The 12,776-nt window shown below is 42.9% G+C and overlaps 1 protein-coding gene across 1 annotated transcript in view; it reads left to right on the top strand.

Annotated features, from left to right (window-relative positions):
• Nucleotides 1–12,776, top strand: part of CDK5RAP2 (CDK5 regulatory subunit associated protein 2) — a 194,998-nt gene that overhangs the window by 114,048 nt on the left and 68,174 nt on the right. Inside the window, 3 exon segments of the mRNA XM_012664386.1 lie at nt 3,763–3,858; nt 5,756–5,943; nt 10,659–11,088. Of these exon segments, the coding sequence (XP_012519840.1) occupies nt 3,763–3,858; nt 5,756–5,943; nt 10,659–11,088 (714 nt within the window).

Raw genomic sequence — 12,776 nt, forward strand, 5'->3', positions numbered from 1 at the left:
AGTATAAAGTGCTTCTTAAATACTCTGTTAATATTAATAGTAACAATAAAATTTGGTTTGTCAGAGCAGACTTAATTTCATGAAAAGGAGGAATTTGCTAACAATTCGACTTCATTATAATATGAGTTTTGCATGATTTGTAAAGCCCTTGGCATAGTGCCTGGCATGTAGTAGGCACTCAATAAAACATAGCTATTTTTATTTTTACTTTTTAGTAAGTTAGTGGCAGAGTTGAAGCTATAACTCTCTTCTGACTCTTTTTTGAGTTGTTTTTAAAATACTACAGGGAAGTGCTTCTGTAAGTTGAAAGCGCCTGTGAGTTTCCTGGGGTTCTTATGAAAATGTAGACTGTGGTTCAGTAAGCTGGGTGTGGCCCGAGAGTCTGCATTTCTAACATGCTTCTAGTCGATGATGCTTCGTTTGCTGCAGGGAACACACTTTGAGCAGCAAGACCAGAAGAAATCCTGAAAACTGTTTGGTTCCAGCTCTCATTTTGAAAAAAATCTTTCCTCATTTGTTTGTTCTTTCAGCAGTGTTTTACTGAGCATCAGGCATTGATGTTAAAACTCTATACGCAAACACGTCCCTGCCCTGGATAGTGTGTAAGACACAGAAACAGAGGGGCAGTGGTGGCAGAGTGTGGGGAGGGCTGTGTTGGTGCAAAGGCAGAGCCTGGAGGAGCTTGTACACAGGTGCCCAGCCCTCCCTTTGGCGGTCGAGGGAAGTTCTTCCCGTAGGAGGAAGAGCAGCTGCCCAGGAGGAAGGGGGAGAATGAGGAGAGTGCAGAGTCCCAGCGTGGTGCTCTGAGGAGGAAGTGTTTCCTTGAGTCAAATACTGTGAGAAGACAAGAAAGAAAAAACAACTGAGACTTTCCAATGAGTCCCATGACCTGAGACATTTCCTCAGAGCGAGGGGGACAGAAGCCAGCTCGCAGTGGATAGAGGAGTGGTGAGGAGTGAGGAGATGAGATAGGGCTGGTTGACACTTGGAGGCATGGAGGTCGCTTCTCTAGGTGGTGGCAGGACTGGAAACAGAGCTGGGTGTGGTGACTCAGTTCTTTCTGACATCTTGTTCTATGTCCTTAAAAATTGGTAAGTGGCATATGGTATGAGGGACATCTATGTCCACAACGTTTAATTTCTTGACCATTGCTAGAAACTGAGAGTTTACTTTTTAATTTTAGACCAAGTCAGCAGAGGAAGTCAGCAGAGGTAAAGAGAAGCGAAAGTTAATTTTTATTTCACTGTATCAAGTAATGGCGTGGTTTTGGTTCTAGAAGTGCAGAATAACTTTGATGCTTTTGATATTTCAACTTGGAATGATGTGTGTTAACAGTGCTTTGTTCAGCTAAACTTAAGAGAAACCATTTTCATATCCACAGGAGTTGGGGAAGAGCTTCTGTCTGTTTTCACCACCCCTGCCCACCCCCAAACCCCAGGTGGATTTTATCTCCTGACCTTTTCTTGGGCAGTTTCTGGACAGAAGTGGCAGCAAAGCCACATTGCACTGGACCTTTTCTGGAAGCTTGGAGAGGGACAGAGCACTCAGTGACCAGAACTGTTGGGGAATCAGAGGGAGACTTTTATTGTTGTTGTCGTTTTTTAAAGATGGGAAAGACTTTTCCCCCAACATTTTAAATTGTGAAAAACTTCAGACACAGCAAAGTGGAAAGAATTTTACAGTGAATACTCATATACTCACCACCTAGATTCTGTTAACATTGCCCACCTGTCCATCATCACAGCATCTTATCTTTTTGATAAATTTTAATCGAAATTGCAAACATACGTGTACTTCCGCTAAGTACTTTAGCATGCGTTTCTTCAATGTACATTTGTAGTTATTTTTTTCTTTTAAAGTTAAATTTACATGCAATGAAATGCAGAGGTTGTGAGCCTGCATTTGCCAAGTTTTTGCAAGTGTATGTACTGGTGTAAACCAGACCCCCGCCAAGAGCCCTTGTGTCCTCTCTTGCTGGCCTCCACCCCCGCCCACCCCAGTTGCTCTTCTGCTTTTGTCCCACCGTGGATTAATTGTGCCTGTACTAGACCTTCGTGTAAACGGAGTCATACAATATATTCTCCTTTGTGTAAGCTTTTACTCAGCATCATGTTTTTGAGATTCATCCGTGTTGTTATGTGAATCAACAGTTCCTTTTTGTTGCTAAGTAGTATTTCGTTGTATGAATGCATTACACTTGTTTTTTCATTCTGCTATTAATGGACATGGGTAAAAGATGATATGAACATTCATGTATAAGACTTTGTGGGGACATACTTTTTTTTTTAAACTCTTGGTGGGTACCTATGAATAGAATTCTGTGTCGTAGGGTTATTAGGTTTGCAAAAAATTGGCAGTACTTTTTCCAAAGTGGGTTAGCATTTTATCCTCCTAACAAGTTTGATAGTCCTAGTTGGTCTTTATCACTTGGGAATGCTTTAATAATGAGGGAAGAAGCCAGTAGAGGAAGAGGGTTCCTCACCCATATTTGTAAGCTTTTATGTCTTACTAAGTATATTTACACATCTAGTCTGTTTAAAGCTCGATGGTATAGTAGGATGCAGTTTTTGATCATTAGTTCTGTTTGATACTCATTGCATGTTTGCATATGGTTAGATTGAATGTGTCCCCATCCTGGAAAGTTTCTATAAAAACTAAAGTCAGTTTGCTTGGTTTTGTTTTTCTTTTTCCAAAACAAGGTTTTTCTTCTAAAAGGAAGATCAGAAGAATTTAAGTTGTGCTGGGAGAGTTATGGGGGCAATTGACTAAATGTAGAAATTTACAAAATAAAACTGTTGAGCTAGAACCATCAATATCTCATATGTACAACATGCCCAACACGTGACCCACTGCTCTCATTTTAACACCTTCATTGCAAAGTTAACTACTTCATGGGTGAGATGAGGTTTGGTATAATTTTGAAACACCTTTGATTGATTCCTTCCCTGGATATGGCCACCTTTCCTCTTATTATTTATTTGGCTAATCCAGATATCCCATGACTAGGAGTTTTGCTTTTCCAGAGAGTTGAGAACTGGCTCTCTTGAGAACTTTGTACTGTCCATTCTGTAAAATGCAGAAGCTTTGGGATTTACACTTTAAAGAATTAGGGATTTATGCAGTCCTTATAAATAACTGTCCTTCATTTCCAAAAGCATGAAGTTATCACCAGGCAAGCGTGATACTCTTCTCATTAGAGATCAGGACTTTTTGTCAGCAAAATGACAGTGTTGTGGGGACTGTCCATCTCAGATGTGTGACAGTCCAACAAGAGGTTTATGCTTTGTGCCAAACAGGAGAAGTGATGCATAAATTGGGCACACCATAAATGAAATTTATTGCTTTTTTGCTATTTGATATTTTCAATTCCATCAATAGCTATTTTCCAAAATCTTGTTACTTTTATGTAATCTGAAAGTGAATTTAGCAAAGGCAGGAATGGCAGCGGCACAACAGACAGCATATTTAATTTACAGCAGCTCAGGAAAGGCCGGGCAAGGGCAAGGCGAAATGCCTTTAGTTATTTCTTGGGGAATTTGCCTTAAATTATGCTTGATCCAGGCAGCTGTGTGTGATTTGCCAGAACTAGCAACTCTAACTTTGGTTAATTTTTATTTCATGGCTTTGGCATTTGTTTCTGCCTCGTTTTTGTTTGTTTGTTGTTTTGCATTTTAAAAAAAAGACATCACTGACTTATTCATACATATTCATGCTGCACACTTTTTTGGGTTGCATTTTCACATCATTCCATGCTCCATGTAGCTTCTGGCTAGCAAGGAAGACAAGGACACGATCAAAATTGGAAAGGATGACGAGAATAATTTCCTGAGTGACCAGCGTTTGGAGCAGGGTAATGAGGTAGGAACGTGGCAGTTAACTCCTTATTCCACCCGCCCCACTCTGTGCCCAAGCCAGTCTTCCCAACTGGAGTGAGTCCAGTGGGTTTTCTGTTCATTCCTCCTACATCGAGTGCCTGCTGTGTGCCAGCGGAGAGCAAAAAGACTAGGTCTTTTACCTCTCGGAAGTTATAAACTGGGTGATAGAGCCAGTCATGAAACATGAAAACAGACATATAGTTGCAAATAAAAATGGGGTGGTTATAGGAGAATAACAAGCATTGGATGTTGGACCTGGCCAGATCTTTAGAGAGCTAATCCAACCCATTTATTTTATGCATTGGAAACTGAGGTCTGTGAGGGAAGGTGATTTTTCCAGGCACAAAGTAAGTTGGTGACAGAGTTGGGGCATGAACCCTTGTGTCTGGACTGCTGTGAAGTCCCAGATCATTTGACTGCAGTGTAAAGAGCTGCTGGTGGAACCAAGCTCCCCTTCCCAGGGGCCCTCTGCAGTCTCCTGATCTGGAACCCAGCTTCCTGTCATCTGGGCACTGTGATCATTTGACCCCCATCCACACAGAATGCTCTTCAGTCACATTCATGCTGAACATACGGAGCAGGCATTCTCCAAGGTTGAAAGAACCCCAAAGACTGGGAGGTGTAGGGGGATAGGATGCTACAGATTGGGCAGTTTAGGCTTTTAAGGTGTTCAAGGTCATGGAGTTGTGAATGGGAGATAATAAATCGTAGATAGTTTTGGAGAGCAAAGTAATTAAAAGTGACGTTTTAGAATCAGACCTCATTTTGAGTCTTGGCTTTGGCACCACCATCTCTGTGACCTTGGTTAACCATTACTTTACCTCTAAGCCTGAGTTTCCTCATCAATCAAGATAACAATATTTCCTTTTAAGATTGTTGTGTTATTTAAATAGAAAAGCATGTAATAAGTGGTCAGTAAAAGATAATGATTATTGTTTTTATTATTCTAGACTTTTCCTTCTTTGGAGGTTGCTTATTTGATGGATTTAATAACTAGATCTGTGGCAAACAAGACCCCATAAATAATAGCTCATTGGTGTGGGTCTTGTCTTCCATTTAAAAATCTTAATCATTTTACCAGTGTAGAGAGATGGGGGTGATGGCTAGTATGTATATCACCAGCAGTAATGAAGACAAGAGGAGTTATTTATAGACTGGTAGAAGAAATTTACAGCTTTGGATAGGGGAGAAAGAATGCTAATTGCAGCACCTTAAGACATGCCCAGCATAGGCTTTAACTAGATGCATCCTTGGTACCACTCCTCTGGGACCCTCAGTGACCCACAAAGGTGGATCTGTAAAGAACATCTCCATGGGAATTAGGAACTGTTCACCTTCCTAATGAGACAAATCAAAGCCATGTTAATTAGCATGTGTCTGTAAAGACTAAGTCGGCTTTCTGATATGTAACGAGGAGGATACACTGCAAGAATAATATAATAAATATCCACATCATTGTTAATGGCATGGGTTCTGTACTCTTCTTAGGAAGAAATTATAAGGAGTAGGCCATGGGGTGGGAGAACACACATCGGGTGTGTGAATAGACCTGTAGTGAGTAAGACACTTAACCTGAGCCAGTCATCTCATGTCATTCTCCTAACCACATTGGGAGGTAACATTACCATCCCCATTTTATAGATGAGGAAACCGAGGGTGAAGAGGAGTGATGTAAACATCTCTGTCCTCTTTCTAGAATGTCTCCCTGCATTAAAATGGGTGTGTGTGAACCTGCATGCCTGTGTTCCTCCCTCTCCCCATTCCTCCTCCTCCTCTCATTTTCTCTCTCTTACCCTGTGTCTCTATCCTTTCTCTCTCCTTCATGTACCTCCTTCCCCTCCTCCATGTTCCACTATTTGACCAAATACCTTTATTTGCAGATTATGGAGGATCGTTTCAAAGGGGGTTGCAAAAATGGATTTTTAAAGCACACAGATTCCAGTATATCAGACTACGATGGAGACCACAAATCTGGTTGCCCTGGAGACCAGAACCTGGAAGAAGGCGAGCTCATGAACCTGCATGCCCCTTTCGTCAATGAGAAGGCCACATTGTTACTGGAATCCAGGTAGACACGGGGCCCAGACATTGCTTTGTCTCTCTAGTTTAAGGGGAGAACAAACTCATTTTGCTAAATGGATTTAGATGATGATGCTGTGTAATTTACCTGAGAGAGCTCCTGAAATGGCCTGGAAGGAATCTTGCCAGTCATGCAATTAAGTAATTAGGCTGCCTGCTAGCGGCTGTGAGGGGACTTCAGCAGAGCCTCATGCAAGCCCATTATAAAGAGGAGAAAGAAAGCTTTCCTTGAGAATTATTCCTGGGAGCCCCAGAAAGGGCTGCCTTGCTGTCCGCAAGAGAAATCAGCCCTACTGAAATCTCTTCCAGTTTCTGCAATAGCTTTAAAAAATACCATTGTAGTTATGGCTCTGCTGTTTTATGTAGAGCTTAAATTAAAATTCTCTTCTTATTATATCTGCTGGGAGTCATTCCTATGTGAGGAAATACTACAGGTTGTTTTTCTTAAAATAAAAAAGGAGAAACAGTATGTTTGTATTTTTTTTAATTAATCTTTTAAGAGCTATTTCCCCCCACCCCACCCCTTTTATACTCTTTCTAGTCCATCCATAACAGCTGCTTGGGCTTTGGAGCCCAAAGAGCTGTGCCTTAATCTCTCAGTGCCTCAGTTCCTCTGACCAGTACTTAGGGTTGCTGTGAGGAGTAAGAAAAGAAATGTTAAAGAAAACTGGCTGGCATGTGATATGTGTTCAACAAAAGTTTTCAGTTCTCTTCCAGTATAGACAGAGAAATTAAACCAATGACTATTGCCCATGACTCTTGACAAGAGCCAGGAATGGTAGAATTTCTTAGATCCTCGATGAGCTAAGCCTTATGGACATTTCTTCAACTAAAAAGAGGATTGCAGCATTCTGTTTTTGTGAGCTCAGCGAGGCTAACCCCTCCTCAATCTCTGACATCTGTCTAACATTTTTCTAGCGTGAGTCCTCTGGGGAGACACGCTCAGTGGCTATTCTGGTTTATTATCACAGGATCACAGGTAGTTAGGTGACCATAGTCGGTGCTTGAGCAATAGAGGATTTCCTAAACATCAAGGTCGTAAACTTTACGTCAGAGTTAAAAGATAGCACTTTCTTTCTGAGGGCCATGGAGGAATGCACTTGGGTGAGGCGAGCCGGGGAGAGTACCATGGGCTGCGGTGGGAGTGTGGTGATTGGGGCGTGGGCAGGGGATATGCTCCCTTCTGGCAGACAGGCCCTTTTCAGCCCCAACTGATGGTTGCGAGTCAGAAGGGTCTGGGTCTTTGTTCTGCCACTCTGCTGCGTGGTCCTGAGTCTTAAGGAGCCCATTCCTTCACCTGTACAGTGGGGGTTAGTAACAGTCCTTACCTCACAGTCTTATTGTGAGGATTTGGTGTAATTCAAGGATTTGGCACATAGTAAATACTTAGTAAATGTCAGTTCCTTTCCCCTTACACCTTCTACATGGCAGAAATGCTCCGGAAGGGTATATATACAATATTTGGGCCTCTAAGAAGACCCCTGGGCTCAACTATTCCAAAGGTCCTGATAATGGCAGTAGCTTAATGAATCTGCTATTCAGATTTCTAACAAATTAACGCTTGAAATGTTTTATTTAATAGCACCACCACTTTAGTGTATCATAATGGCCTCTTTCACTACTGTTTACTATCCATTTGTAAAGTCTTTTTCCTGGGTTTTATTGTGTGTTGTTTGGTGGTAAGTGATGGTCCTCCTTTGGCTAGCTGAATAACAATTGTCATTATTTTTTATCTATATTAAAGCAGGAGAGGAAAGGAAAATTTAGTTTAATATCCCCCGAAGCTTGAAATACCAGAAATATTTTAAAAGTCTGGGTTTACTACAGTTTAAGATGGTTTATGTAACTTAGATGATCCTATATTAGAAGTGAAAAATGTGCATACGTTTAAATTTTGTGAACATTTTTATTTTTTTATCCCATTTCTGTATACCTGCTATAGCTATTTGAGTTGAATTGACTGTGCCCCAATCTAGATAACAGACATGCAGAGGGCCATATCCCTGCCCTCAGAGGGCTCACTGGGAAGACAACACCAGGGGCCATGTCATTGCCAGCGGGAGCAAAGATCCCAGGACGGGAAGGTTGGGTATGTTAAAGCAGTTGGTAGAGTCTGGTCTATTACACGAGGCTTCTTGAAGTAAGGCAGGTAGGAGAAACTGCAGGGAGAAGGAAAAGAGCTAACACTGACGAGGGCCGTTCTGTGCCCCTTTCTCTACGGGCACCACCTCATCTAGACCCGCAGCTCCTTCTCCCAGGAGTTAGCAGCAGCTTCCAGACCTGGCTCTGCCTCTGGGCTTGCCCCTCCAGGCCCTTTTCCCATAATTTTCTGTCTTAATGTCATACCTTTCTCTTCTTTTCTTAAGAACCTGTTTTCTTCCTTTATTTTTCAGATGATTTAAACATACTTAATTTAAAATCTTTTTCAGATTGATTATTGTTTCTATTTCCTCAAGTGTGAATTCTGTCATTCGTTGGATTGTTGTCTTTTTTAATAGAGGATTTTGGTTGTGAGTTTGGTTTGCCTGTGCCAATAGCCTGGTGCTGCTCCACCCTTACTCTGGCCTGGTGGTGATTTTGAAGTTGCCTCAATTCGGCCCTCTAGAGTCTTACTTTAGGCCCATGAAATCTGTGTGGTTCCTCTTCCTCCATGGGGGTTGAATTTCTGGCTCTGCTGCTTCCTGCAAATGCCGCCCATTCCAGCGTCTTTCTCATGGCTGTGGGTTTCCTCCTCTGTTTCTGATCTTTGGATATTTTTTTCTTGATTTTGAGCCCTATAGTGTACCTTAAAAACTTTGTTATGTATATCTTGCTGTCATTTTTTGTCATTAGAGCAGTGTGAGAGGAGCGTCTTGATGGGAAATCTCTCCATTCGTTCTTTACACAACAGCAGCCACAGTCACCTTTGCGAAGCACACCTGTGACCAGGCCACTCCATCTCAGGGCCTTTCAGTGGCCCTCCTTTCCTTAACGTGGTGTGTAAGACTCTTCATTTCTCCCTGCCTAGCTTTCTAGCCTCACCTCCTTATTTGCCACCTGACTCTGTTCCTGTTGTTTGCCATGCTTAGGCTCTTCCATCACCTCTCCCCTTGGCTAGCTTCTCTTTGATGTCAGAAGCCCTCTTCTGACATTCTCCTTGCCTCCCCAGCTGGACACTCTGGGATAGTCACTCTGTAACCCTCGTGATTTGTTTATATATCTGTTTCTAAAACCAATCGAAGGCAGTTTTCTCTCCCTGGTGCCCACGATAGTGCCTGGTACAAGAAGACAAAAGGGAGTCCTCCTAAACTACGCTACCCTGGGCACCATACCAAGTGTTTTACATGCTGGCTTAGTTTTAGTCCCTGGAAAGCAGAGCCTGAGATACGGACTTGAGTACAAGTGATTTATTTGGAATGTGACATCAGGCAACAGGAAGGAGGGCTCAGGGAGAGGAAGATAGCAATGAAAACAAAGCCATTGAGGGTCTAGTATTGATCTGGTTACTGCGGTGGGCAGCTGGGCCTCAATCCTGCTGGGCACCCTCAGAGAGCTGTAGAGACTGAGCCTGTGTTGTTCCCCTGAAGGGTGGGAGACTGGGACATTTGCCCACCAGCTCTCTTCCTCCACTGGTTGAGGGTTTCCCCCAGAAATATAAACTGTTTGACACTTGACACTGTCTTACTGGCTGGGTCAGAGAGCTCTGGAAAAAGCCTCAAGGCAGTAGAAATGTAGAGGGTGCATAAGGTGGGACTGTCTGTGTCTACACGAACTGCCAACACAGCTGCAGGTGAAATCAGAGGTGGGCCAAGGGCATGTGGCAAGGGATATGAAAAGCATCTGCTCTCTATACACCACCTTGTTTAATCCTCATGACTGGACTGGGCGCAGTGGCTCATGCCTGTAATACTAGCACTTTGGGAGGCTGAGGTGGGAGGATTGCTTGAGGCCAGGAGTTCAAGATCAGCCTGAGCAACACAGTGAGACTCTGTCTTTTAAAAAAAAAAGAAATTAGCCAGGTGTTGTGGTGTGTACCTGTAGTTTCAGCTATTTGGGAGGCTGAGGTGGAAGGATCGCTTGAGACCAGGAGTTCGAGGCTGCAGAGAGCTGTGATCATGGCACTGCACTCCTGGGTGACAGAGTGAGACCCCATCTCTAAATTAAAAAAAAAAAATCCAATGGCTGTCTTGTGGAGGAAGACTCATCTTCCTTTCAAAGAATTGCAGAGTTAGAATTTGGAGCCATTTTTCTTTGCCATCAAAGCCAGTGCCCTTTTTACTGTGCTTGTATACCAGCTTCCCTTCATTAACATCTATTTATGAGCATCCATTGTGTGCTAAGATGGATCAGGTCATCGATGGACCAGCCAGGTTGGCTAGATTCATCTAAAGCCATACTTACTCCTGAATGAAGAGATAGGACCATGGCCGTAGTGGGGCTGGAGGACCCATGATTGTCTTGGACACTTTTTGATTCTGCTTGCTCCTACCCAGGCCCAGCCTGCCCACTCACTAGCTCTGTGCCTCCTGTCTTCTTGCCCATGCAATAAACGTGGCAGTACCTGCCTTCTTTGGTTGTCATGAGGTTACAAGGGATAAAATACTTAGTGTGATTGCTGGCATGTTGCTGGTACACACTATGTTTAGTTTGGGTGGAATCTGAGCAAGGGGACAAGGCTGTGGCAGAAAGCTTAATTCTCCTACCTCTTCCCTTTTGGAAAAACAGACCAGACGTTCTGAAAGTGCTACGTGAACTGCTTCTGGAACGAATATGCTTGACAGAGCAGGAAGTTTCTGGAGAACGCCTTGATGGTAAAATTGAGAAGACGCTTAAGCAAATAGCTGTTCAGCTAAGAGGCGAACTTGGACAATTTGTCCAAGCCAACTCATTTTCCAAGTCACATGATGACCTGAAGCCACCGTGGGAGGCCCAGCTGGTAAAGGCGGGTGAAGCGTCCACAGGGGAGCTGAAAGATGCCTCAGTGCAGACTGTGGCTGTGGAGGGCGACCCGCTGGGATTCAGACACGAAGGAAAGAGAGAGGCTTGGGGAGAGAAGCCAAGCGACGGCGCATTCAGTGCTGAGCATCAGCCGGAGAACTCGTGCAGGCCTGGGCTGCAGGCCACTTCCCGCCCCTTCCTCGGTGGGACTGACAGAGTAAGTTTTTCCAGATATTAATTGTGTATTTATACAAACAAAAAACTTTAAAAATTACCTCTGATCTCATCACTTTTTTCCATTTATATGAAGAGAAGATATGGTGTGTCCCTTGGCTTGCACTCACCCTGGCCTCCGCCTAGAGGTGTTGTCTCCTGAACCTTCTCCTCACTCCCAGCCCCCTTTTTTCCCTCCCCCATGCGGCCTATCTAATTTATCTATATATCGTGATATTTATGTGTTTTCCTTAGAAAATACACGTGCGGGTTCCTGTTTATACGTCCATCTGTAGCTTTCTCTTTCACGTTATGAGGAGCAGCTTTCCTTGTAATGGCCGCGTATGAGTCCATTGTGGCAGTGTGCCAAAATTTATACAGTTTTCATCTATCGATGGACATTTGCTTTTGCAGGTTGCAGTAAAATTGTAACAACCTGGCTTTAGAGGTAGGGATGAGAACCGGGGTTTTATTTTGTGCAGACTTTGTGTAGGAGAGGTGATTTTCTGAGGGCTTTCTCTATATTCTGTTATCTTACAACCCTTGATGAGGAAAGCTAGATGAGGAAGCCAGATCCCACATGCTCATGGTTGGCCGGCGGTTAAGGGGCTGCATTGGGATTCCCACTGTGCCTCCCCACAGCCACACCCTTTCCCTAGATCAAGCTACCTCCCAGCTGTGGTAGCACAAAATGGCAGAGTCTGGTTTTGTTGGCTGAATATCTGCATATTGATTTTCCACTGGTCTAGGTACTTTATCAGAGGTTCTTCACAAATACCATTAAATATGCCAGATTGTTAAAAGGCAGACTCTCTTAGCAATGTTTGGTTGGACCTTTACTAAAATCCTCTTGGGGGTAGGGCTTGGGGTTGAGAATCCCCACAGCAGGGAGATGTGTTCTAGTAGAGGAGGAAATGGGTCATGTTTCTGACAGAGCTCCAGTGTCGGCTGTTGGTGTGCTCGTTTCTGATGGGTGTTTTGTATCTGAGAAATCAACTGTACACATTGCTTTATAGCATCAGAATGGAGAATTAAGTTTATTTTCTGACCACTAAATTACTGCTTTTGTGCATACCAAAGAGAGTTAGATGTATCATTAGCAAAATTGCTTTTGATTGTTTTAAATTATGCACCAAAACTGTAATTTCTAGAAAAGGGTTTTCTAAAGATATCAGAGACCAAAAAAAAAAAAAAAAAGACACTGTCATTATATTAATGGTACTCGAAATGCAAATTTGTGCAGTTTGGCTAGAATAGAAATGCTTTCATCTGCCCCAGCTCCTTCAGTTTGTACCTATATATTAGGAAAACTAGATGTTTTTTGTTGTTTTTTTTGTTTGTGTTTTTCTATTCTGTGGGAGATACCATTCTATGTTCAGGATAATTGGAGAATTGAACAGACTTAATCTCTCCAAATATATTTAAAATTTTTTTTTTTTAGTTTTTTTTTTTTGAGATAGGGGTTCACTCTATCACCTAAGCTAGAGCACAATGGCATTGTCACAGCTCACAGCAACCTCAAACTCCTGGGCTCAAGCGATCCTCCTGCCTCAGCCTTCCGAGTAGCTGGGACTACAGGTGTGAGCTACCACACCTGGTCTGTATGAAGTTTGAACACATGCACAAAATATTACGCACATTTATGGATATGTATGCTTGTAGTAATAGAATAAAAATATGAATGGAAATAAC

This window comes from Propithecus coquereli, unplaced genomic scaffold, assembly GCF_000956105.1.
Source record: "Propithecus coquereli isolate 6110/MARCELLA unplaced genomic scaffold, Pcoq_1.0 Scaffold89, whole genome shotgun sequence".
In the NCBI taxonomy this organism is placed as follows: Eukaryota; Metazoa; Chordata; class Mammalia; order Primates; family Indriidae; genus Propithecus; species Propithecus coquereli.